This window comes from Xyrauchen texanus, chromosome 25, assembly GCF_025860055.1.
Source record: "Xyrauchen texanus isolate HMW12.3.18 chromosome 25, RBS_HiC_50CHRs, whole genome shotgun sequence".
NCBI classification, from domain to species: domain Eukaryota; kingdom Metazoa; phylum Chordata; class Actinopteri; order Cypriniformes; family Catostomidae; genus Xyrauchen; species Xyrauchen texanus.
In genome coordinates this window covers 7,598,061-7,623,739 of record NC_068300.1, presented here as the reverse complement: position 1 = coordinate 7,623,739, position 25,679 = coordinate 7,598,061, and the positions used below count along the sequence as shown (strand labels likewise).

The following is a 25,679-nucleotide window of genomic DNA, read 5'->3' as shown; positions in this document are numbered from 1 at the left end:
CAGGCCTCCTGACCCTGTCTCAGCTCTGTGGCCACCCCCCAGGCCTCTTGACCCTGTCCCAGCTCTGTGGCTGCCCCCCAGGCCTCCTGACCCAGTCCCAGCTCTGTGGCCACATCACAGCCCTCCAGACTCTATCCCAGCCCTGAGGCCTGCCTTTTGGACTATCAAACATGGCATCCATTCACTTGCATTGTTTGGACAAACAGATGAAATGTGCTGTTAAATATCTTCACTTTGGTTCTGCTGAAGAAGGAAAGTTATACACATCTAGGTTGGGTAAGAAAATAATTAGAAGATTTAAATTTTTGGGTAAACTAACCCTTTAAGCTGAAATGGACTCAGAGGCGGAGCCCAAATTCTTTAATAATTTACTTACACTCACGTCATTCCAAACTCATATGATGTCATATTTTTCTGTGGAACACAATCAGGAATTGCAGGAATTTTGGTGCCACTGATAAAGATCATATATCTGCGACAGTCTTACATTCATACAAGTAGAAAAAGGACGCTTTCACACTGTTATGAATGGAACAGTGGATGTGATGTTATACGATCAGAAGGTCATCGTAGTCGTTGTGTAAACTCCTTGGGGTTTTGAAGTATGTTTGGAGCAGCAGAAACCGTTTACCTTGTGTAAATTGACATGTGAAAACGTAGCTTTATGCTAAGCTAAAACACTATTTCTAGCCCTTTTACATGCACGTTATCAGGCACGATTATATTTTTCTATCAAGAAAATCCACATTAGATGATAAAAAAATGTTTCTCTAGTAAGATATTAAAAACCACAAGCGCTGGTTCAGCTACAGTATGAAATCCGACATCATAAGATTACAAAGGACAGTTCAGACTGCTGAGAGGATTATTGGTTGCCCCTGGTTGATTAATTAATTGGTTGATTATTGGAAATGAGGGCAAAGATGGGTTTGAACGACATGAGAGTAAATGATGACAGAATTCTCATTTACGTGTGAACCAATCCTTTTAGAAAGTACATGTTGAGTTAAAAGATTCAAAGGTCTTTCTCCAGACACAGTTAAAGCTAATACATTGGCTTTAACTGACTTCTTGTGAAAACATTTAATTTAATGTTTTGTGAAGTCGAGAGTTTGGCTTGAGTTCATTCATCAGTCAAACCAAATTTAGGCTATTATTCCATGTGAGCATACAGGAGAAATATGGAGTGTTCTGTATATCTTAAGTATTTTACAGTGAGTCCATTGTCCTTTAGTTACGCTTCATTTACATACATATGTTTGAGTTTCCATTAGACTAGTCATGTATGAGAATTTAAAGGAGTCAGGGGAGCGGTAAAACTGAAAGTAGGGCGCAAAAGTCACTTACACGTTAAGTATAAATGAAATGTATTTGACAATATATCAAACTTAGGAATTCAAGCTCATTGAATATACCCGTTGTCTTGATTCTATTCGTCTTTGCTTGCTTGATTCGCTGAACACGATTCCTGTTTTTATGCATTTCACCTTTCCACTTTTCTGCACTGTGACAATTCAAACAATTTTGCTTTTTTGAGTGTTACAGATCATTATTTTGAAACCACAGAGATAGTGCTAAAATCAGTTAACATGTTGCATTATATGCCAATGGAGCCAATCCAATTTTTGAACTGTCCAATATCGATATTTTGACTATTGTTTTTATGTGAAAAAAAAAGGTACATTTCTAATTTCAACATTATTTGTTTCAACATTATTACAACCTTTTTTATGTTGGACAAGAAAGACTAGCTTCATATTATGTAACCCACATTTGGTTTTCGACTATTGGAAATGGGTCAAATTTAACCAGTTACATGTGGAGCCACATTGGGAGCCCTACATCGCAAAGATTTAACCATATAGGGCCTTCAGAAAGAAGATACCTAAAAGAAAGTTTGTTCTGAACCAGAATCGAAAAGGATATTAAGATATATTTAATACTTCTGGACTTATAGTCACTACAACTTTGGGAAAACAGCACAAAAGAGAGTTTTTTCCCATTTTTGGACTCTCACCATTGGCATATAATGGAACAAGGTGTGCTGGAGTCAAATGATTTTAGTAATAGACCTACTTATCTCTGTGTAAAAACTAAAATAATGACGTTGCCACCTTTCTAAGATTAACAGCTCTTTAGCTGTAGTTTTGCTCCAAAATCACAGGCAAAAAAAGTTTTTGCAAAACCAACGAAAATTGCCCAGCTCCTAAAATTTGGTTGATTTGACCCAGCTATTCTCTGTGTTGCTGAGCCAATCACCTCATGAATGACTAGCCATGACTGGTTTAAATCAGTTTGATTATTGCTATGTAAAAAATGTCCAAATTTGGCAAACAGTTCATATATGTATACAGATATTTCAGAGAAAGACAACATTTAGCATCAGACTTGATGTGACTGAATCACACAAAAACTGTCAAGAAATATCTCAGACATATTTCACCACATAATCAAAAGGGAAATAAATACAAATTGGTCTGTGCTTTTTTTCCACATTACAGTAATTAGTAAAGATCGAAAGACTAAAAGATAGTTCATATCCCATAACATTCATATGCAAAGACTTTATTTCTCCGGTGTTGACTTTTTATGACTTTTCCAGGCTAAAACCTCTGATTAGGGTCAATGTTTGCGTGACCTTACATGTTGTTGCTTATGCATAATCAGTGCATGTAAAATCTCAATTTTAGAGGCTGATGCTCATAAGGAAAAGACACTTTTATCTACATTTATGGAAGCTGAACATTAATTTTATGTTGGTCATAGTGGCTGGAAAAGTTATAAAACATCCAGACCCACAGACTTCAGAATGGTTTTATGAATACTTAAGTTAGAAACTGGCCTTCACCTTCCTCTTAGCATCCACATCCCAATAGGAACAATCATACCCTCTTGAGCGCAGACTTTTAAAGCATGGTTTCATCAGCCAAAAAGATCACGGCGTCTTGCTAAGACTGTGTTGCCTGGCTTAAACCAAAATGATGGTTAGTCTGGCATCTGTCTCTTTCTCTCCCTTTCACACTCTCTCTTTCTCTGACCGGTTCCAGTGCTTATGTCAAGGTCTCACTCAAAACGCCCTGTTATTATGCCTCTGTTCCTGCCTAAACCTGCCAGCAACTCCCCAAATGACACATCTGGCTGGTCTGACAGCCCCCAAAGACATAACCGAATCTACTGCTGTGTAAGAGAGCCGGCCAGAGAGGCCAGAAGGGTTGTGGTGAATCTGTCAGGGTCGCACATTTCCTCCCTCAGGAATTCAGATAGAGGCGAGGTTGCGGTCGGAACCACCGCTTGCTGGGTCGCTCACTCACAAGCTCTAATAGGCCAGAAAGCCACAATAAAACAAGCTGAAGTTATTAATGAGCCCCTGTTGAGCAAAGGGCTACAATCAGAGTAACTGATGTGGTGTACCCACAATCCCCTAAAGAGATGGAAACTGTTCGCATGATAAGAGAAGGTGAGAAGTGAAGGTAAAGGTCACGCTCTCAAGACAAGCGTTCGGTTTTTTAAGCCTTTTTGAAGTCTCGCCATCTTGCAGTTTTTTTTTACCTCGCTTTGTTTACAGCAGTGCCTCAGGGCCTACATTTTATATAGGACATCAAGTGGTAATCCCAAACACATTGTAGATCAAATCAATTCATCGAAAACTTAATCAAGATTACAATTACAGCTGCCGCAATTATCTAATTGTGAAAAGTGTCAATTACCCTTACATTGACATTTATGCATTTGGCAGAAGCTATTATCCAAAGTGAATTCAGCAGATGAATTTCTGCCCAATTCTGTAGAGTTTGATTGGATGCTTAGCCTTTGATGTCAACAACAATGAAAAAAATAAGGTAGTAAGTACATTTATTTTGCTATCCTAACCATGCACAATTATAGGTTAGTTGCATTTTATTCTTTGCATATAGCATTTTGGTTTCCCCATATCAGAACAGACCTGTAACCCCTGTTTGGGTCACGACTCAACGGTTGGAATCAATGATTTGCAGCATCTAGAATTAAATCAGAGCACCAGACTAAAGATCAAAAGCTATTTTCAGATGTCATTGCTGGTATTTGATCAATGTCTGTAACAAAACTATAATTTGAGTTGCATCTCTGGTTGGATTTGCCTAGACAGCTTGACAGAGACTAACTTGCGTATTGCATCATTGAATCAGATCGCCTGGATTTTTGTTAGACCTCATTAATACAGTATAGTATGCATCTCTATGAGCATGTGTTAACAATTTAGATTAGAATAACTCCTAAAGGGGGGTTTCATTTCTTGTGGTTTTACTCTTTAAGTAGCACAGGAGGTGGTTTGAGATGCATACAAGACGTGACTCAGCCAAATGTAGATGGATCTGGTAGTTCAGGCCACATAAGTATAATGCCAAAATACAGATGTTTGGGAGCTTAAATATGACATAGAAAATGTGGCACATACAGTAACAGCAGTTGCCTTTTGTATCACAATAATCAAAGCAATGGAAACAGTAGATCAGATTTATATCATGTATGTGGCTAGAAGTAAATTGAATATGCATACACAACTGGATAGCAGTTCAATCAATCAATACACATGAAGAGACTTACATGTAAATAGGGTGTTTTTGAACACAATATCCTTTGGCTCAAAGCCGTGCACAATGATTCTTGGACTTCAATCTTGAAATGGCAATTTCACCACACCGGTAGGGTAAAATCAATCGCTCAGATCTCGCTGGGTGGCTTTCCATGCGGACTGACCAGTTTGAAAATGTACTGTGAGCAGATGGGTTTAAGATATTGGCACTAAAACATACACACTCACATGTAATACCTGGTAAATGTCATGGGACTGATCACTAGGAAATGGCGTCATGCTAATGACTGAATTGCTAATGACTCCACAAGAACGTGCACAGATCCGAACCCTTAACTAGCGACTGTTCTCGAACACCATTCGAACATTAACAAATCATTCTGGAGAACATGACTCATCAGGATTTTCACAAACTTACCATGCCTAAGTCCATGCCTAAGTCCATGCCTAAGTCCATGCCTAAGTCCATGCCTAAGTCCATGCCTAAGTCTATGCCTGCTCAAGTGCATGCTAGCATTAAAAGCAAAAGGAGGACATAACAAATAGTGACAAATGTAAAAATTCACACTAACTTTCTTAGTTTAAATTATCACATTTTTTGATGCTATAAAAACATTTTAAAAACAAGATTAACACATATTCTTTAGTGGTCTCAGGCTTGAACCCTGCTCTATATACAAACTGAATGTGAACATGCTAAAAGCTAACACCTAGCAGCTGAATGTTGTTCCACATGGGTCCAGACAAAATGATTAGTCGACTTCATGTGATCCTAGAATCAAACAGCATACTGAATCCCACTACTTAAGGCAGCTCAAGTGGATGTACACAAACATTTCACAAAAGTAAGACAAAGAGTTGTTGAGATTCTTAGCCTGTGAGGGATGCTAATCCAAAACAGATGTGCCCAGCTGACTGGTACACACAAACCCCAGGCATCAGATTGTTTGAAACATTTGTTTCATGAGCTGTTCAGTGTTGTACCTATAGTTGATTACTGTAGAACAGGCATTAATAACAGAGCTGTTCAGTTTGTAGTCCCAAAATCTGGAAGAGAATTAGCATTTTAGCATTTTTGAGCAATCAGTACACTATGGATTACTATTATTATTATTATTATTATTATTATTATTATTCTTTTTAGAATAATACTTTTGATTTATAAGGAAACTTTAGGTGGATTTGAATTGAATATTTTTTAGGACTTTGTGTAACTTATGTTGTAGAACAAAAAGTCTTTACAAGTAATGTTAATCACAGATATCATCTTACGCATAATTTAAAAAAAAACGCTATTCAAAACTCCATTCCAATACTCCATTTCAAAACTCCATTCCAATACTCCATTCCAAAACTCCATTCCAAAACTCCATTCCAAAACTCCATTCCAATACTCCATTTCAATACTCCATTCCAAAATTCCAAAGCAAATTTGAATTAGCAGTCTGTGTTTGCCTACAAATTGACATCATCTGCAAACAGTGCTATTTTTTAGTTACCTGTAGACTTCATTGGGAAGTTAATACACAGGTAAGTGAACAAGATGAACTTCAGCAGGAATCATTGCCGTGGAATGTGTTGGTGTCCCAAATTGATAATTGTTTCTCTGCATGACGCCAATTCACGCCTTCCTGTTCATTTTGAATGTTTACCCAAAAGTGTCTGCTGTAGTTAAACTCACACTAACCGGTCTGCATATTCTACTTTTTGCTTCATGTTGATTCACTCTTGTATGTGAGAGTGTTGTCTTACTGATGCATGAGTAGACTAACCCTCTGCCTCGTTATTTTGCACGAACATCTACAAAAACGGTTCAGTTGTAGGTCAAAGACAAATTTAGGCCCATTTTTGTTATCTTTTACAAGCATGCTTGTTATTTATATTACTTCTATAATGAGAAAACTGCTTAAACCAGCATAATGTGGTTTGCTGGTCTTTGCTTGGTACCAGGCTGGTGTCCAGTGCTTATCTTGTTCTAGTTTTATTGTTTTAGAGGGATTTGGGGTACTTGTCAGCTGGTCAGGTTGTGAGACCACCTAGACCTGCTGAAAACCAGTTTGGCCAGACTGGTAGACCGGATAACTAGCTTCATAACCCTGCCGAAAAGACCAGGTTTAAGTAGCCTAATTTGGTTTGCTGGTCATAGCTGGTCATTTCAACAGGGTTATCAAGGATGTCATGAACCAAATTTCTCTCATGAAATTTCGTGGTCCCACGAAAGGGTCAGTTAGAGTTTGAGGGTAACTAAAACACTGATTAAACTGGAGTGTTTTATAAAGTAGCCTTTATGATTCAATCTTGGAAGACTAAAGAAGTGTTTTTGTAATGTGTGTGTGTATGTGTGTATGTATGCAGAGGAAAGGAGTGTCCAACAGCAGCCACTGCAGCCACAGCTGTTACCCAATGGTAAATATCTCCATTTCTCTAGCTTGATTCCTATCGGCTACCTCTTTTCCCCAGTGGGCGTGGTTATGCTGCAACTCTACTAACCCAATTTGCACCATTTTCATGGGTTGTGGGTCAAATTCAGTCAAGTCAAGAGAATACTGGATAACAATTTTACCTCCTAAAACAAATTCACCTCATGAAAGGAATTGTTGTGTCATTATTTACTGTTGTGTCATTATGGCTTTCGCCATAGAACAACTGTTCATAGAGACCATGCCTCTCAACTTCTATATGGACAAACCATGATAAACATGATAAAAGTAGTCCATCTGACTTTATTCCAAGTCTTCTACACTTGTTTCCAATAGAAAAATATCAGCTTATAGGTTTGGAATGACATAAGGATGAGTAAATAATGACAGAATCAATCATTTGAGTAGACTATTCCTTTAAGACCTGTAGAATTCCCAAGACATAAACTGAATTCATGTTGTCCTCTTGAATTTTCTGGATTAAAACCTGACCGCAATCTTGAAAACATGTCGACTTAAGGCTGAACAATCAAGTTACAATAAAATCACTGCAGACTCCTACGCAAACTTACTATGAAGGCAAAACAGGGGGTCAGATTATCATTGATTTAGCCCACATTTTTCCACAGACTGACCTGAAATAAAGGCTTTAATGGAATTCAATTGAATTTACTATGACACGTCACTGTACTTCATTTTCAAAGCGCATCATGCATGACTTCAAATTGCGAAAGCTTTTTGTTTTGAGTGCGTGCTTTGATTGCACAGGGGCTCTGAGTTTATAATGGAGACTGATTGGCTCTGGCACTAAATCTGCATGCTGGCTTTTGGTAAAACGCTCTTGTCTTGGGATTCTTCTTGTACTGTTTATCCTGCATGAAGTGCACAGCTAATATAACCAATCTTCAAGAATAACCTTTGTCCCAGTACCAAAACGTTTCTCACTTTGTTGCTCTTGCTGTCGGCTGCTGCTTGTTTCTTGCCCTGGAAAACCTTGCGTTTTTGAAAAAGGAGTTTGTTTGCACGACAATCTTTAAACTTGAGAGCGGATTTAATGGGGCTTGATGTGTTTGGTTGGTGCTGAGCATAACCTGTGCCAACAGTTGTCATATTTACCAAATAGCTCTACCTCTGGCGGCATGTTCCCGACTTGTTCCAACCCTTTCAAAAACTAATTGTGCCAACATTTGTAATTGTGAGATAATTCCTGAGCTCTAGCTGAACTTCAGTGGATGGTTTTGCTTAAGTAAATCAAAACTTCCAATTACCATGATGGCGCTACATATGCCAACGGTGTTCTGGGTTTACATGTATTTTTGCACAAAATGTACTTGAGGTTCTTTTAAGCTTGTGCACACTGCTGTAACAAATGCTGACAAACTCCAACCTTTCAAGCATGCTAAAGTTTGTTTTTGGCTTTAGTATGTTGGGTAGCATAATGGTAATTTTCACAGTGCACCAACAAAATGGTTGAATATGCTTTTTAGGCAGTTTATTTATTTATTTATTTTCAGTTTAAATGGTAGTCAAAATGTCTGAGAATCAATTCCATATTTAATAATACTAGTTAACCTAATTGCCAATAAATGAGTGCCGTCTTGAATACTGCCTTAGCAGAAATCCTTTTCCCCAAATTTTCCTCAGAGGCGATTTTACATTAGCAGCCAGCCTGCTGGGCACTAGATAATGAGGTCATAATTTTTCAACATAAGAACCTGTTTTTCATTAACATTGGAAGGGGAGTTCATCCTGACAGTGATTTGTAGTGATAAAGTAACCGAAGATCATTTATTTTCCATTTCCGGTGACACGCATGACAGCTAGACTAATTACGCAAGGCAAAGCAGCTTAATGATCTATAAACACATATACATTTATTTAATTAAAGCAGACACTTTTATCCAAAGTGACTTGCAAATTAACAGTATTTTTTAATTTTCTTAAGAAAATATTGACTACAGTTATTCCAGTATTTGGTAATCCATTGTTAAGGTGTTTTTAATGGTTTCTTCTTGGATGTTAATAGTTGTTTTGCTTTGATTTTTATTTTACTTTTTAATTAGAGCTTTAAAAATGCCATAAAGTGAATAATTATTGTTTTTGTGTTACTGAATAATTTCATGACAGATCTGATTTGATTTACTATAGCGATTTCACTGATTTGCCCCTCAAGGTCTTACTGATCCATGAAAGAGGTTTTGGTTTAATTTTAGTTGCTTGGTTTACAACATGGATCATTAGCATTTAGTGTAAAGCATGCTTCAGTATCCTGACAGGTGTCTTACAAACTGCTTGTAAATAAGACAACACCAGATCTAATTTCCTGATCTGCATAATTGATGCAATATATCTATATATAAACTCACACAGCTGAATCAAGTCATTCCAAATGCTAGAATTTACAGACATAAATGAGAGTGTTTGATGTTTGTGTTCATTTTTAGTTTTCAAAGCCATAGACGTCATACAAATTTTGATAATTGGACATTGATGCAGTTAGTAAATCTCTAATCATTTTAAAGGCGTGTTATGACACAGTTTAATATATTATCATAATTAGGCAGAACAAAAAGTCTGGTCCATTTTGAAGCTCATTATGTGCAAGAACCTGCAGCTTAGACAGTGAGAACCCGTCTGACTGACATGTAAAGTCACCAACCACATTACTTACCATCTTTAGTGAGGCCATGTACTACATTGCCTGCAGCCATATCACTCTGTAGCTCAAGACCGGTTGCCAACTGAGGCAGGGTTGAGCCTGGTCAGTACCTGGATGGGAGAATAATCCCCATCCATTAATTGGCTCTATAACTCTACTCTCTCCTCTCCACCAATTGCTGGTGTGTGGTGGGCATACTGGCACACTATGGCTGCCATCGCATCATCCAGGTGGATGCTGCACACAGGTGGTTTTTGAGGAGAGTACCCTGTTCACTGTGTAAGTTCACTGTGTAAAGCGCTTTGAGTGTAGTGTCAGAAAAGCACTACATAAATGTAAAATTCATTCATTCATGCAATACCATGTAGCATTAATTAATTGAATTAAAAACTATACAACTATTGATTTAAAATTGTTGATTATAAGTGTAAAAATATATTAAAATGTTATGGTGGAGCATTTCTCTACAGGATGTGATTTGGCTGTAGATGACGAGGCCATTTTCTTGTGAAATGTTATATAGATGGACAATCCAGCATGATTGCATGTGTGATATTGCTTTTATACAACAGTTCAATGAGCGAGTAAATAAACGAGTAGGGAAAAACTAAGGACTTTACAAAAAACGTTCTTGTGTTTGGAACAACTTACTTACACCACAGATTCAGGATCTGCCGTTGCTAGTTCGAAAGATGCGCCCAAGCCTTGAGTGCGACAGCTTGGGCTGTTGTTAGCTAGTTATGGATGTGTGTGTGTGTGTGTGTGTGTGTGTGTGTGTGTGTGTGTGTGTGTGTGTGTGTGAGCGTGTATTTATCACTTTGTGGGGACCAAATGTCCCCATAAGGATAGTAAAACCCGAAATGTTTGACCTTGTGGGGACATTTTGTTGGTCCCCATGAGGAAAACAGCTTATAAATCATACTAAATTATGTTTTTTGAAAATGTAAAAATGCAGAAAGTTTTCTGTGAGGGTTAGGATTAGGGGTAGGGTTAGGTTTAGAGGATAGAATATAAAGTTTGTACAGTATAAAAACCATTATGTCTATGGAAAGTCCTCATAAAACATGGAAACACAACTGTGTGTGTGTGTGTGTGTGTGTGTGTGTGTGTGTGTGTGTGTGTGTGTGTGTGTGTGTGTGTGAGAGAGAGAGCGTGTGATTACCTTGCAGTGATGAACAGTATTGCTGTAACTGTTAGTTTAACTCTATTCCTCAGCTGTAGTGTAGTAGTAATCCGTTCTGATCATTAAGTGATGCTGCCACACAATCCAAATGATCCTACAAGTATTTCACTTACGTTGAAGTGTTTTGTTGTCGGAGAGAAAACATGGATGACACCATTTGTATTTTTGTGTATTTTTTGGGAACTCTTATTTTGACACCCAAAACAGAAAACGTTCTATCCTCCACAGTGTTGAAATTTTACTTCTCACAATTCAAGAAACTTGTCTCAGGGAGTCGCTCTAAACATGTCACGACTCTCAGCTGTAGTAATGCTAAAGCTGTTAGTTTAACTCTATTTCTCAGCTATATTGTAGTAGTAATCTGAGCGATCGTGGAGTGAGAAAATATTCCGAATGACTTCAAAGAAACGTGCACACTGACTAACAACGCATTTTGAGAAAACTTGTTTATAGCACACAAAAGATGGTTTATTGTCACCACCTGCTGGCTCAAATCTTTAATGCCACAGGGATGAATGAAAATTCATCTAGCTGCACTTACACATATGCACTGCTCTAACAAGTTACTTTGGAATGCCACATACACAAGCGGAGTGATACAAACATTAAAGCATCACAGTGCTGATGGTCTGAGCTATCAGCACTCCTGGAATTCTTCTCCTCCAATCAGATTCATGGAACGGAACCAACTGTTGTATAACATCAGTTAACAACCTCAGAGCACATGGTAGGTCTGTCTATAAAGGTTTATGAGTTATTGTTAAAAATAAATACATTAATAGGGGTTTTACTTCCGGAACCAGACATTTTTCGCACTGTAATAGAATCTTTTAAAGATTTGATGCCACTAACCTGGTAAATTTGGGCAAATCCAGTGATTAAGTTCTTCCTTAAAAGCACCATTTTTGTTGTGTGCACCCTGACTCCTGAAACTTGCATTGCTTTCTGACCATCTGATTTAAACATGTGATGTCCTCAACTTTTTTCTTTTGTCTGCTTTTATTAGTACACTACTAGCATGTATATGGCCTGACATGGGCTAAAAGTAAAAACAAAACAAAAAATCTCTTGAAAAGATGTTTAAGCTGAATGCTGAATTCTAACCCTCCTGGTAGACGACACATTTACGTTCAACATCAAGGTGATCGGCAGACTGCATGCTTGCATGTGCTGCACTCATGACAAATCAAGCTGGAGTAAAGTAACGGACACTGAAGACAGAACAACTCAAACTGACTTTGTGTAGATTGATTCCTCAGATATTCAGAGTAATTCCTTTAAACTGTGTGTGTTTGTTTTTTCAGAGACGTGTGCAGTAAACAACGGAGGCTGTGACAGCACGTGTCATGATGCTGTCACAGGAGTTCGCTGTAGCTGCCCAGTGGGATTCACCTTACAACTAGACCGCAAAACCTGCAAAGGTACACACACACACACACAAAGACAAAGATCCCCCATTTAGCCTTAACAGACTGTAGGGGTAAGTGCTGTTAGCGAGCACCTATGAAGGCCAGAAAGGTACACGAGGGGGGTGGGTGGCCAGCACCACGCCCGACCACCTTTGTCTTCCCAGTGGCGATGTTTTACACACCGCACCAGGTACTCATTTTAGGCTGAGTCGAGCTAGGGGGAGGCCCAGGACCGGTTCAGATAATCGTCACTGGTGTTGGCCATGAGTGGGAATTGAACTAGGGTCGCCAGGTTCGTAGCGCAGCGCGCTAACCGCTCCACACGACACACACGCACACTCACAGACATACTCTGTAGATTACACAACTTAACTGAACCATGCACTAATATCCACGTATATCTGCGCAAACCCTCTGGACATCATCGAGCGAATACTTTTAGTTGCGTGATCCATTGATAGCATGACGCAGATCACTAAAGACACCCTAGTGTTGTACTGTCTTGCGGGGTATTAAAGTAATAGTTTACCCAAAACTGATCATTTTCTCATCATTTACTCAGGTTTAGGGCATCTCAAACTCGTATGACCTTCTTTCTTCTGCTGATAGCAGACAAGATATTTTGATAGAGAGATGTGATTTTTGTCCATACAATGCAAGTCAATGGGTCCAAATCTTTTAAGCTTTTCATAAAGGCAGCATAAAGGTAATCCATACAACTCGAGTGGTTAATCCATTTCTTTTGAACAATACAATTGGTTTTGGATGAGAAAAAGACCAAAATATAACTCCTAATTCACTATCAATCTTGTATAGCGCTCTGTGCATGCATCAAGAACGAGGAAGTATAAATGAGCTTCAAATCATGATCCCGCCAAGAAGACGGCAGCAAAATTTATGATGCTGTTGTTGTCAGATTGTATTGCTGATTTGAAATTTGTTATTGTAATGTAATCTTGACAACCACCTTGGAAGATTTAGTTTTTCCCCATTTAAGTGGATGTGAGCTCTACTGGCATGCCCATTATCTACATTAAAAACAGCCATCTGGGGATGTTGCCAAGATGGCCACCAAGTGAACTGACTTGCCTTAAAATATCTGTCAAAATATCAGATCTGTGCATTAGAGTGAGTGCAGTGTAAATGCAGTTCTATCGGGAAGACTCGCAGGCTTGAGTGAAGTTTAAGATGCCATTTATTTGATAAATGTAAAACAGAAAGCAATGTCTCTCTTTGGCGTAGGCCCCGTCCGGCGGTCCGAGGGAGTTGTGCCCATAACAGTCATGTCCTGCCGGAGATAGGAGGCAGGGGCGAGGAGCCTACCCCCGTGCGGGACAGGGCTCAACAGGTGGTGGTGGGGTGGTGGAGGTTGCCGTGTTATCACACTGAAACAGCAATGTGATAGATTGTGAGCAGACTTATAAAGCAATGGCTTACATGCGATTGGCTAGGAATTACCCAGCTAATGATGCGATGATGTACAGCTGCTAGTCTTCCCTCTAGAATTATGCTGTGCTTCCATTTACTGAAAGATTGAGTAGCAACTTAAAATGGAAGAGACCTGTAGGTTCGTGTGGCCAAGACTGGGACCCTGCCTGGCCTCTTGTGCTCATAACGTTACGCTAATGAGAGCGATTAAAGCACATTACGTTTTATTAGTTATGCTTCAAAAGAAACAAAAGAAAAGCATCCACAGACAGCAATGGTATGAGAAGACCAGGTCCCTCCTTGAGGCCAGAGCAAGAGATTGAGAGGAGATTTTGGTTTTATTCTGCTTCAAATGGAGTTATTTTCTCCAGATGTAGCCTCTCTCGGAGATGAACGCCTCATTTAGTCAGATGATTCAGATATAATCAGAAACATTCACTCCAGCTCAATCAAAGCCATTCGAAAGTAGCAGAAGCTGATGATATATTGATCCCTTGTTCGGAAAGAACAGGCCAGAGGAGATGTGATCCTGAAAGACTTCCTCCTGTTTGAGCTGCATGAGGTCTAGAATGTTCCATGGCGTGACCACATAAATGCTCTGAAGTCGCACATTCACTCCATGTGTGTCCGTCGCAATCCATTCAACCCTCTCCTTTCCCTTTTTGAAACCTCCTCTCTCTTGTCCTCTCCTCCTTTTCACCTCTCTTCTTATTTTCCCTCTTCCCTCTCTATGCCTCCCCCTTCTCCTCTCATTCTTTCCTCTTTTCACCTCTCATCTCCTCTGATACAAACAGTGAGATTAGAGCTTAAGCCCTGACAGTTCCCCCATATCTGCTGTCAGTCACCCCTTTTATATTGTCATTGTTTCTCCACTCATGGTTTGCATCATGGTAAACTGAAAGGAACAGTACTAATCTAGTACATGTGTATTGGTTTAAACCACCCATTGATTTTACTCCAAATTCCACATTTATTCGCTCTCTCTCTCTTTCTCTTATTGCAGACATTGATGAATGCCGTATGAACAACGGAGGGTGCGACCATGTGTGTAGAAACACAGTGGGCAGCTTTGAGTGCAGCTGCAAGAAAGGATATAAACTTCTGACCAATGAGAGGACATGCCAAGGTAGGCCAGCCAATAGCAGACTGTTTGAATCAGTAGACATAAGAAACTCCAGTACTATTTGATGGTCTTGGGGTCAGTGTGCATTTGATCTACCTGCAGTGTTAATTTTAAAATTTGTATTTATGTTATTTTTGACGGAAATGTCCTTTAAATATAGTCAATATTTCAGAAATGCAAGCTTGTATTTTCGTGTAAGCGAAAAGTGGGCTTGGTGAAATCGCATGTGCGCTATTGGACTGGGTCAAGTGCAAATTAATTAGGAGGTTCTTCTCCGGTTATCTACATCCTATTATATATTCCATTCCATTATGTGCCAGTGATATAAACAAAGACAGCACATTCATAAGAAGTTGGTAGTGTAAATGGACTGTATGCAATTAATTAAAAGAATAGAAATATGGACTTGCATTATTTTGTGCATTAATTGCATCCTTGTTGAATGTGACACGTTCCTTATATATGCATGGAAAATCAAGGCTCCGGACTAAAAGAATGACATTTGGCTCCTAAACTGAAACATTAAGGAGCAAAATGGCTGATTTTAGTCACCAAATCACAGAATTGCTCGATTTAGATTGATAGAAAGCCAAATTTACGGTCACTCTCACAGCAGCTGTAATAGAAACCCCTTCGCAGATGTGGTAATTCATTTTATGCTGATACATATATATATATATTTAAATTGCTTTAAATATTGCCTTAGTCTTTATTGTGCTACTCCAATCCCAATCAATAATTACCAGAAGAAAAAAAGTAGTACACAATACTGGACTTTTAATTATAAAGAAGCCCGAAATACTCTTATTATGAATACTTGGGACTCTTATTTTGAAATGTCTGCACTCCCAGTTGTGAGCTCGCTGATGGCTGATTGGCTGAGAAAGTGACTCTGATTCAAACTGCTAACCTGAGCTCCTGAGTTCAAACCCCTTGAGTTCTTTTCAGCTGATTCATGAAGAAGACCTGATTCAAAAGAGTCATTTGTTCACGACTCTCTCACGCTGGGTTTGTTGTTGCGTGCGGTGCTGCGAGCTTGTCACAACAGGACGGGTGAAAAGCGGCGCAAAACACACCAGCGCTCTAAAGATGTATTCAATAAGATGATATCTGCCGAAACCGCATATGAACGCACACAACCCGACTGTCGCCAATGGCGAGTAGATTTTAAATTATTGTCGCAATCAATTATTTTTGGTCGACCATTTTAGTCACAGTCTGGAGCCCTGAAAATGTGGTTCAGGATCTAAATGCAGGCTCTTTTAAATTATAGAAAATGTTTATATATGTTGTATTGGCTTTTTCCTATAAGCCAGGGCCAGGTGGTAAGATGTTCTTTACGCATAGTTTGGAATAAACTATGTCCACACATTGATATCCATTTCAAGTGCTTTGTTGTCCATTTAATGAAAAAAATATATATCTTACAGAGTGTAACACATGTTGCTCTATGGTAAGAACCATATGTTCCCGCCACCTGTGCCCTGATACAACCCATGGGAAGTTTAAATACCATGCTAAATTAACAGGTGACCACACCCACACCACTGATGCACACTGCCATCGAGTGGCTCCTACATAAGTATTATAAATCATTTTCATCTTCTGACACACAAATCATGGCTAGTATTACGTGATTGTGATATTAAGTGATTGTATCGACACACACTTCACTTCTACTGGTCGATTTTGATTTATTGACACATGAGAAAATTAAACCCAAAAATATTTCTAAAGTCAAATTCCACTTCAAATGAAACGAAAATTAAAACAAAATCATCTTAGTGAAATGACCTACAGTATTTCTTGAAAATAGCAAGTTGCTGTGACACTTCATTTACATACAATAAACCCACAGTTTGCGTGCATACACCCACAGATACCCACCCACCCAGTGCAATCATACCCACCCACCCAGTGCAATCATACCCACCACCTAGTGCAATCATACCCACCCAGTGCAATCATACCCACCCAGTACAATCATACCCACCTACCCAGTGCAATCATACCCACCCAGTACAATCATACCCACCCACCCAGTACAATCATACCCACCCAGTACAATCATACCCACCCATCCAGTGCAATCATACCCACCCAGTACAATCATACCCACCCACCCAGTGCAATCATACCCACCCAGTACAATCATACCCACCCACCCAGTGCAATCATACCCACCCACCCAGTACAATCATACCTACCCACCCAATGCAATCATACCCACCCACCCAGTGCAATCATACCCACCCAGTACAATCATACCCACCCACCCAGTGCAATCATACCCACCCAGTACAATCATACCCACCCACCCAGTGCAATCATACCCACCTACCCAGTGCAATCATACCCACCACCTAGTGCAATCATACCCACCCAGTACAATAATACCCACCCACCCAGTGCAATCATACCCACCCAGTACAATCATACCCACCCACCCAGTACAATCATACCCACCCATCCAGTGCAATCATACCCACCCAGTACAATCATACCCACCCACCCAGTGCAATCATACCCACCCACCCAGTGCAATCATACCCACCCACCCAGTACAATAATACCCACCCACCCAGTGCAATCATACCCACCCAGTACAATCATACCCACCCACCCAGTGCAATCATACCCACCCAGTACAATCATACCCACCCACCCAGTACAATCATACCCACCCATTCAGTGCAATCATACCCACCCAGTGCAATCATACCCACCCAGTACAATCATACCCACCCACCCAGTGCAATCATACCCACCCACCCAGTACAATCATACCCACCCACCCAGTGCAATCATACCCACCCACCCAGTACAATCATACCCACCCACCCAGTACAATCATACCCACCCACCCAGTGCAATCATACCCATCCACCCAGTGCAATCATACCCATCCATGCAAACTTGCACTTAGAATCAGCGTTCTCATGAGAATTGGATAAGATGTAGAGCACGTCTTTGTGTGTAGCACTGTGCTTTGCGCACTTACGAAAATCGAGCCATATCCCTCAAATGCTATCGATTGAGCTTAAACTTCTTTTAAACCCAGAACGTTCCTTTATCACCTTTGACTATATCAGCTTCACTGACATTTGTTCACATTTCCAGTCCTTACCACCAAATTATGAACTATATATAATTTTAACATTCGAAGACTCAAGAATCATTGTCATAAAACGCTTCATGAATAAACAGTTGAAAAAAAAAAGAAAAATCCTTGTGCAGGAAAACTCTTTTCTTGCTAAATAATCCCTCCATTAGCCCGTTAGTTACAAATCATATAACACAGTTAAGTCTATCCTCAGAGAGGAAATCAGAGCCCGAGACCCTGACACTGACTGAATGCTCTGAGTGAAACGTGTAAACACAGTATTTGCTTTATCTGAGGATTAACAGGCGCTGTGTTTCCTTGCTTTCATCAGCGCAAAGACCCGTCAACTGGGATGGATGTCCTTCAACACCTCACAGAAAGCTGGAGACATTCCTCAGTCTGCTTAAGAGCTTTCTGAAGGGGGAGGTGATATCAGATCCCAGTATTCTTGAGTCACTGATAAAGCCCCTATCTCTGCTCTTTAAACAGACTTGCTGTCATTTTACTCCCACAATGCTATTGTTCCAAACTATGAGATTAAGAGGGACCTGCAAACTCATGTAGGGGTGAAAGAGTCGGAATATCTCTCTGTGACACTCATTTTTCTTTGTTAGATGTGCATGATAGGGAAGCATCACAAATACTATTGCTCTTATGTTTAGGGGCTTTTCAAAAACCTTTAACCGTAAGTATTAAACATGCGCAAACTTGTGTTTTGTGTGCTACGGACAAGCTTGATAACCTAAATCGTGCAGCTTGATGAGGAGAGTTCAGCTATTACATTTCTAAGCAGTTTTGGCGTGGTGGATGATGTAATGGGCAAACATCTAGAGACCAGAATATCATAAAGACTTGGGTGTGGGCTCTCTTGACTTGGGCAGTAAGGAACCACCTTGAATTTTGATGGTTTCGTGCGCTCGGCAGCCACTAATTCACAGCACAAAACGCTTTGTGGTGAACCATGTTTATCATCATTGCAAGTGAATCTGTATTTAATGTAGTCTTGGTCAAAATGTATTTTACTTTGTATAGTTTCGCGCATGGTTTTTGATGCTGAGGGCATGTCACGCAACCTGTCCATGTTGGCATCTGTCTATTTTGGCTAGCTTCTTACAAGTGGCAGACGAGTGTGTTGACGTCAGCAACAAGGCCTATTTATTTTGTTATCCTAACTATGCACAATTATATTGTTAATGGCTTTTTATTTTTTGCATTAACATTGTTTTCTTTGCTGTCCGAGGCTCTGTCGGAACGAACTTGAGATCCATTTTTTGGATCGAGAACAACCAGTTGACAACCACTGAGTTAACCTCCTGATACCAGAGCGTGACTGATGTGTGCGTTTTCCAATCCCCTTTTTGACTGGTAACAAGTAGCCCCTAAGAAATAGGCAAAAAAAAAGAATTTTTTATTGACCAAATAGTTTTCCTAAAAAATGGATGTGGGACTAATTATTGAAATTTTTAATAATCTAGAAAGTCAGATTTTTTTTTTTTTTTTTGACCAAATAACCAAATCGTTTTCCTAAAAAAGCGTGGACAGTGGGAAGTGACATTTTAAATATTACATCAGCAATTTGCATAAATAATTCTGATTATGACCAGCATCATCCAATCAATGCCAACCATGTTAAAAATAATAATTTTCATGAACAATTCTGAATATATGGTTTGATTACCATTATCCCATTTCTGCCAAACATAAATCAATGAATAAAATGGCATATCCGATGAAACTAGAGACTCTTTTGACTCCTTAAACTGGTTTTAATGTAAAACCTTAATGAGGTTTCTTACCAAATATAGATGCCATTTCTCAAAAGACAAACTCCGCTGAGATCAGCACCATGTTGTTTTGTCACATGACTCTGTGCGTTGAAAGTTTAACCCTTTAATGGCAGCCAAGAGTCTTCTAAACTGAGATCAATCGGTTTAAATGAAATTAAATGATGCATATCTTATAGTGAAGCCCAAACGTAATGTCCATGCATGTGGACTTGGGGTCTCAGGAAATTAAAGGATGTTGTTTGTCTTCCATTTCTTTCATTTTTTCTTTTCTTTTTATAAAATCACATAAATATTGTACGTTTTTCTCCAAAAATTGGAGAGCCATACACAAAATCCAGGCATTGGTAAAGTCCCCTTGGAATCAGGACCAGCATGATGGGTTTCTCATTCCTGAATGTGGAGTGTATATAGTTCTTAACTTCAATGTTTTCCTCTTGCTGAAAAGTTTAATGCCCCCCCACCCCACTGCAGTCGCATCCAATCCATCAAATCCGAGTTCAGCAAAGACAAGAAACAGACAACACAGAAGATTTGTTAGATTGAACAAGAGTTTCAGGGGGTGCATTGATTGTGTAACACTTATTCATGGAGCTTTGCATTCTCAAGCCATGACTGATGAAGTTGCTTCTTTAGCCAAACTTGGGGGGCAAATTGAGGATGACGCTGCCTGAACAAATCTGCCAACAGCTTAATAAATTCGCCCAATGTCCAAAGGCTGAGAACAAGGAAAGGGCATACAAGAAATGGAAAGTACTGCTTTCCTCAATTCACTTTATTACTAATACTGAACTATTTTGCTCTACAAAGGGAACTACAGAGGAATAGTACCCCAAAATGGTGTCATTATTTACTCATATGCATGTCATTCCAAACATGTTTGATGTTTTCTGTGCAACACAACAGTAGAATTTGGAGGTATCTTCATGCACCTCTTTCTATAAAATCACAGTTCATTGTGACCACATCTGTCAAGCACCAAAAAGATCAAAGCAGCATAAAGGTACGACTCATGCACTAATTCCAAGCCTTCTGATTACATATGATATCTTTGTGTGAGGAATGCACATCAATGGCACATGCATTTCACCCAGACAGAGAAGTGGCAGGTAGGGAACTTACATTACCTACTATGCCAATGAGTGAGGTGGCAGTTTAAAAAATCCAGGGACCAACCTAGAATGGTCTTAAGTTATGACACATACTGTTATAGGACAGACAGGGGAGCATTTAAGGGTAAATAAATTCCTTATGTGCAGAGGAAATGGGACTTCAGACAGGTAAAGTGTGTTAATGCACAGCACAGGTGTTATTTACCATAATTGGAGAACAGATACACTAAAATAATTGACATCAAATGAAGGAGTTACGTTTTAATGATGGTAACTAGTCTTAATGTATGTTTTTTATTTCTTAGAATGCTTCAAAAGGAAAACTTCAACATTTGGCAATTAAAATGTCCCATCATCTGTATGAACTTGTAGTTAATGCATATTTACAGTTATGAATAAAAGTGTTTGTATTTCCCTCTCTCTGTCTCTGCAGATATTGATGAGTGCTCATTTGATCGGGCATGTGACCACACGTGTGTGAACTCACCTGGAAGTTTTCAGTGCTACTGTCACAAAGGTTACATCATCTACGGTGTGGCTCACTGCGGAGGTAAAAGAGGCATTATATTTTACTCTAACAGGGTTGGGCTCTCTTAGATAGGGTCTATCTTCCAATGAAAACTGAGTTTGGATGAAGTCTAAAACAATCATTTGAAAGCTATTCAGAGTATTGTTTCAAGCATATAAGTAAGTGTTAGAAAGATATCTAGCAAGTAAACTAGATACATTTTTTACATCGCTCATTAGCGCTCATAAACGAAGAAAGGAGCGATGACTTTTGAACTTGAGCATCATAGTCAAGTGCACACATGAGCCAATATTTAAGGATGCCGCGAGACTGGTATTGGAAACTTGTCCGATACCGTGCTCGTAAAAATGCTCGATATATTATTACTTAAAATGCAGTTAGATTATTGTGGCTATTGTGTAATGGTGCGTTCAGACCAGATGCATCGAGAGCGTCAAATCGACCGGAAGTCATTCATTTTCTTTGGCAGCCAGCGTCTCTCGGCGGCAGGAAGCGGCGTGTACAAGGCCAGCACATCTTGGGCGTTGTGGGCATCAGAGGAAAGTTAAAGTGTGGGCAACATTATGGTAATGAGCTTTGACGCGATTCGGCGGCAACATATTGGAGTATTGAAGTGCTCCGCTCTAGCGAAGTCTAGAGAACACAACAGTGTAAACTTTGGTTCCCACCAAACATTAGTTCTGAAGACAAAATGGAGGAGAAACATATTATTGCTGTGGCGGGTTTTCACGTAATATACGATCTGTCCCTGTTTGCTTACAGGGATATATGTATTTTATTTAGTTTATTTTGGTAACAAACAACCATAATTTAAATTACTTTCTGCCATCGATCGATTTCTTACTTTCTTACCGGTCGACATGTCCGGATCATAGACTGTAAAAAAAGATGGCCGACGCCCCTTCGCTCTTTTCCATTGGTGAGAACTGAAGCCGCCAGTGTCCCGATATGGCGCTGACATCTTGGGACTTGAGTCTGAGCAGTTGCGATTTCGGGACCAGACCTGCGCAGTAGTGAGCAGGAAGTAAAGCCGCGAAATCAAGGCCCTGCCCTCACTCTCGCTGACTCAATCGCAAGCACACGCCCATGCACTTTTGACTTTTGACTTATGACGGTGTGAAATAATTAATTATAGAAATTTAGATATTCAATTTAAAGCTCCAATCTCCTCAGTCCTCCGAAGATCCCGAAAAAAAGTCTGTTGGTGCTTCATTGACTACTTCAGAGAACCTGTCAATCACAGCTGTCAATCATGATGTCACAGCACCTTTTTTATAGCATCAAATAACTAACTGAAAACAAACACTTGAAATTACATCAACGTGATAGAAACTATCTTTGGAAAAAGATATGTGAAGTGTAATTTAAGTGTTTAGTTTTGGCTTCACATTTGAGGGCTTGTGCGGCACACTTGGTCCGGATGTTTTGCGGCCCCTTTAAATATAGTTCACAAAACCAAACATTCCGAACGAACGTTGCCACCTATTTCAACTACGTCAGAGCGTCCACGAATCTTCCATAGTGTTGTTGGCAGGGCAGACGCTCTCGCCTCCTCTGGTCTGAACGCACGGTAAAGCGTTAAAAAGACAGTACAAAAAGTGGCTTTAGAATCCAATAAATAGTTTATAACATACACTGCTTGGCCAAAAAAGTTGGATACTCTAATATTTTGTTGGACAGCCTTTAGCTTTGATTATGGCATGCATTTGTCGATGTTTTCGACAACCTTATTCAACTTCACAACATTTATTTCCATCCAGAGTTGCATACATTATTGGCTGAGATCTTGTATTAATGAACCACTCCGTAAAGTCTTCTCCAGCACATCCCAAAGACTTTCAATGGGGTTAAGGTCAGGACTCTGTGGTGGCCAATTCATGTGTGAAAATGATTCATCATGTTCCCTGAACCATTCTTTCACAGTTTGAGCCCGATGAATCTTGGCATTGTCGTCCTGGAATATGCCCGTGCTGTCAGGGAAGAAAAAATCCATTGATGGATAATCTGGTCATTCAGTACATTCAGGAAGTCATCTGATTTCATTTTATATATGCATAACGTTGCTGTGCCTCGACCTGAACAATGGAAGCAACCCCAGATCATAACACCACCTCCAGAGGCTTGTGCAGTGGGCACTATGCATGACGGATTCATCATGCACTTCCCTTCTTATCCTGACGTGCCCATCGCTTTGGTAAAGGGTAAATCTGGACTCATCAGATCACATGACCTTCTTCCATTGCTCCACAGTCCAATCTTTATGCTCCCTAGCAACTTGAAGTCATTTTTTCCGATTAGCCTCACTAATAAGTGTCTTCTTGTGGCCACACAACTGTTTAGTCTCAATCCTGTAAGTTCTCGTCGCATTGTGCATTTGGAAACGCTCTTACTCTCACCATTAAAACATAGCCGTGAGATCTACTGTCGATTTTTTATGATGTGACATCCATTTTGCAACTGAATTCGTCAATCAGTCCGAGATTTATTATAAAGAGGCATCAGATGGATGCTTTTGGAGCATCTCACTTTGGTTGCATCACGTCATGAACATACAGTTTTTAGGTCACTGTGTCAAGTTAAACGTAGTTTCAAAACATGTCTTGAGATCCTTGCATTCGGATTTGCGCTAACGCAAGAACGCGTCCTTGTGTTGTGCTGTCTGCTGTTGGTGAGTGTGGTTTGTTCTCTGTATAAGCTGCTCGTTGCCTATAGAGCTGGAGTTTCGCTTACTGCCCCCTGGAGAAAACAGGTGGTACTTCAAGCTTGAATTGCAAAAAAAATGGATGGATGGATTATTTCAACTTATCCCTTGTTTAATAAAAAAAGAAGCAAAAATGGCTGTTAAATTAAGGCACTTACATTGAGATGTAAACATTATTTTAGTTTGACAAATCACTTACTTGCCTTATCTGTGTAAAGGTATATCCAATACCAGGATTACAGGGTTTACTGACATTATATCATCATGACAACAAAGTTGTAATATTGGATATAACTTTACATAAATAAGGGCTGGGTTTCCCAAAGCACTAAGTAGAACATTAGCAGCACTTAAGTAGTGCTTAATCTCTAAGGTGTGTTTCCCAAAAGCATCTGTGGCAGGGCGGAGGGCGGGGCCGGGTCGTGATCCTACACACCCGATCCCACCCTCCGCCCTGCCACAGCATCATTATCTAGGTAGTTCGTAAAAAAGATAGTAAATTATCGAGAGCTTTGAACCATCCATTAAGTGCAACTTAAACATGTTTCTGGCATCTTTCACAGTTTAACAAATTATTGGAAAGCCATTGTAGCTATTTCAGAGGATAAAAAAGTGTTGAAAAAAATCGCTATGAAATCAATAGGCAGTTTCAGTAGTCTGTGCACGCGACATGATAGGTCTAAATTTGTAAGACACGTAATACAGTATATCGTTATTAGCCTTCTTTGATGTGCATAATTGTAATGGCAATGGAAAGACGATATGTTCTTATTAAACAGATTGTTTAAGAAGACATGTGAGTAATGTGATCATGTAATTTAAAACTTAAATAAATATGCCTTAATAAATAATTCAAATATGGTTAACAAGAGGAGATTAGAGCGAGAGTGTGCAATGAGATTCCCTCTCTCTCTTCATCCTCCTCCTCTTCCTCCTTCCTCCAATGGTTGGTTCAAATTCGGCTTGCCTATAGTCTTTTTACAAGGCAGTAACAAATTAGGTTAGGTAATATATTTCGGCGCCACGACAAGGTTACAAACAACCATTTTGGCCAAAATGATCAGTACCTTTGGACTGGACAGCTCCGGTAACGAAGCACTTAAGTTCAACTTTATTGCGAGGGAACGCAAAAGTTATTCACTTTAATCCCAGGGACTCCTCTGATAATACCCCAAACTTTACCACTGTAGCATGTACGGGCTAAGAAAAACGTAATAGCAAATGTCCTACACAAAAATGAATAGCTGTTGCTCAGGATAATAATGACCTTTAAAGCCTAATGCATTTCTTTTTATAGTTTGTCTAATGGTACTAAAACCAGTTTAATGTAAAAAAAAATTTAAAATAAAAGCGAAATGTCAGGCTTTACAGGGTTAAAGAGGACATTTTCAAAATGTGTCCCTCACAAGTAGAACCAAACCTGTACACACACTCACAGAGTGTTGATATGGCCCTTTCACCATGTTCTAACTCTGTTTTGCCTGCATTTGATCCTGGGCATGCCTGTACTCGAGACAACAGCAATCAATGTTTATAGAGATATACATAGTTTCATATTTGCACCCCATGCCCTCAACCCAACCCCCAGAGTTGCCCTCAAGTTAAGCATGTCTTGGAGGCACCACGCTCTGTAGCTACAGGAGGTTAATAGAGGT

The 25,679-nt window shown here is 39.6% G+C and overlaps 1 protein-coding gene across 3 annotated transcripts in view; it reads left to right on the top strand.

Moving 5' to 3' along the window:
• The window catches only part of LOC127619112 (signal peptide, CUB and EGF-like domain-containing protein 3), a 127,367-nt gene that overhangs the window by 81,294 nt on the left and 20,394 nt on the right, over positions 1-25,679 (top strand). For 2 of the 3 annotated variants that reach the window (XM_052091868.1, XM_052091867.1), the window contains exons 7-10: positions 6,929-6,979; positions 12,140-12,256; positions 14,676-14,798; positions 21,228-21,344. In XM_052091868.1, the coding sequence (XP_051947828.1) occupies positions 6,929-6,979; positions 12,140-12,256; positions 14,676-14,798; positions 21,228-21,344 (408 nt within the window). The remainder of the gene's footprint in view (positions 1-6,928; positions 6,980-12,139; positions 12,257-14,675; positions 14,799-21,227; positions 21,345-25,679) is intronic. The other variant, XM_052091872.1, reaches the window with a different exon arrangement.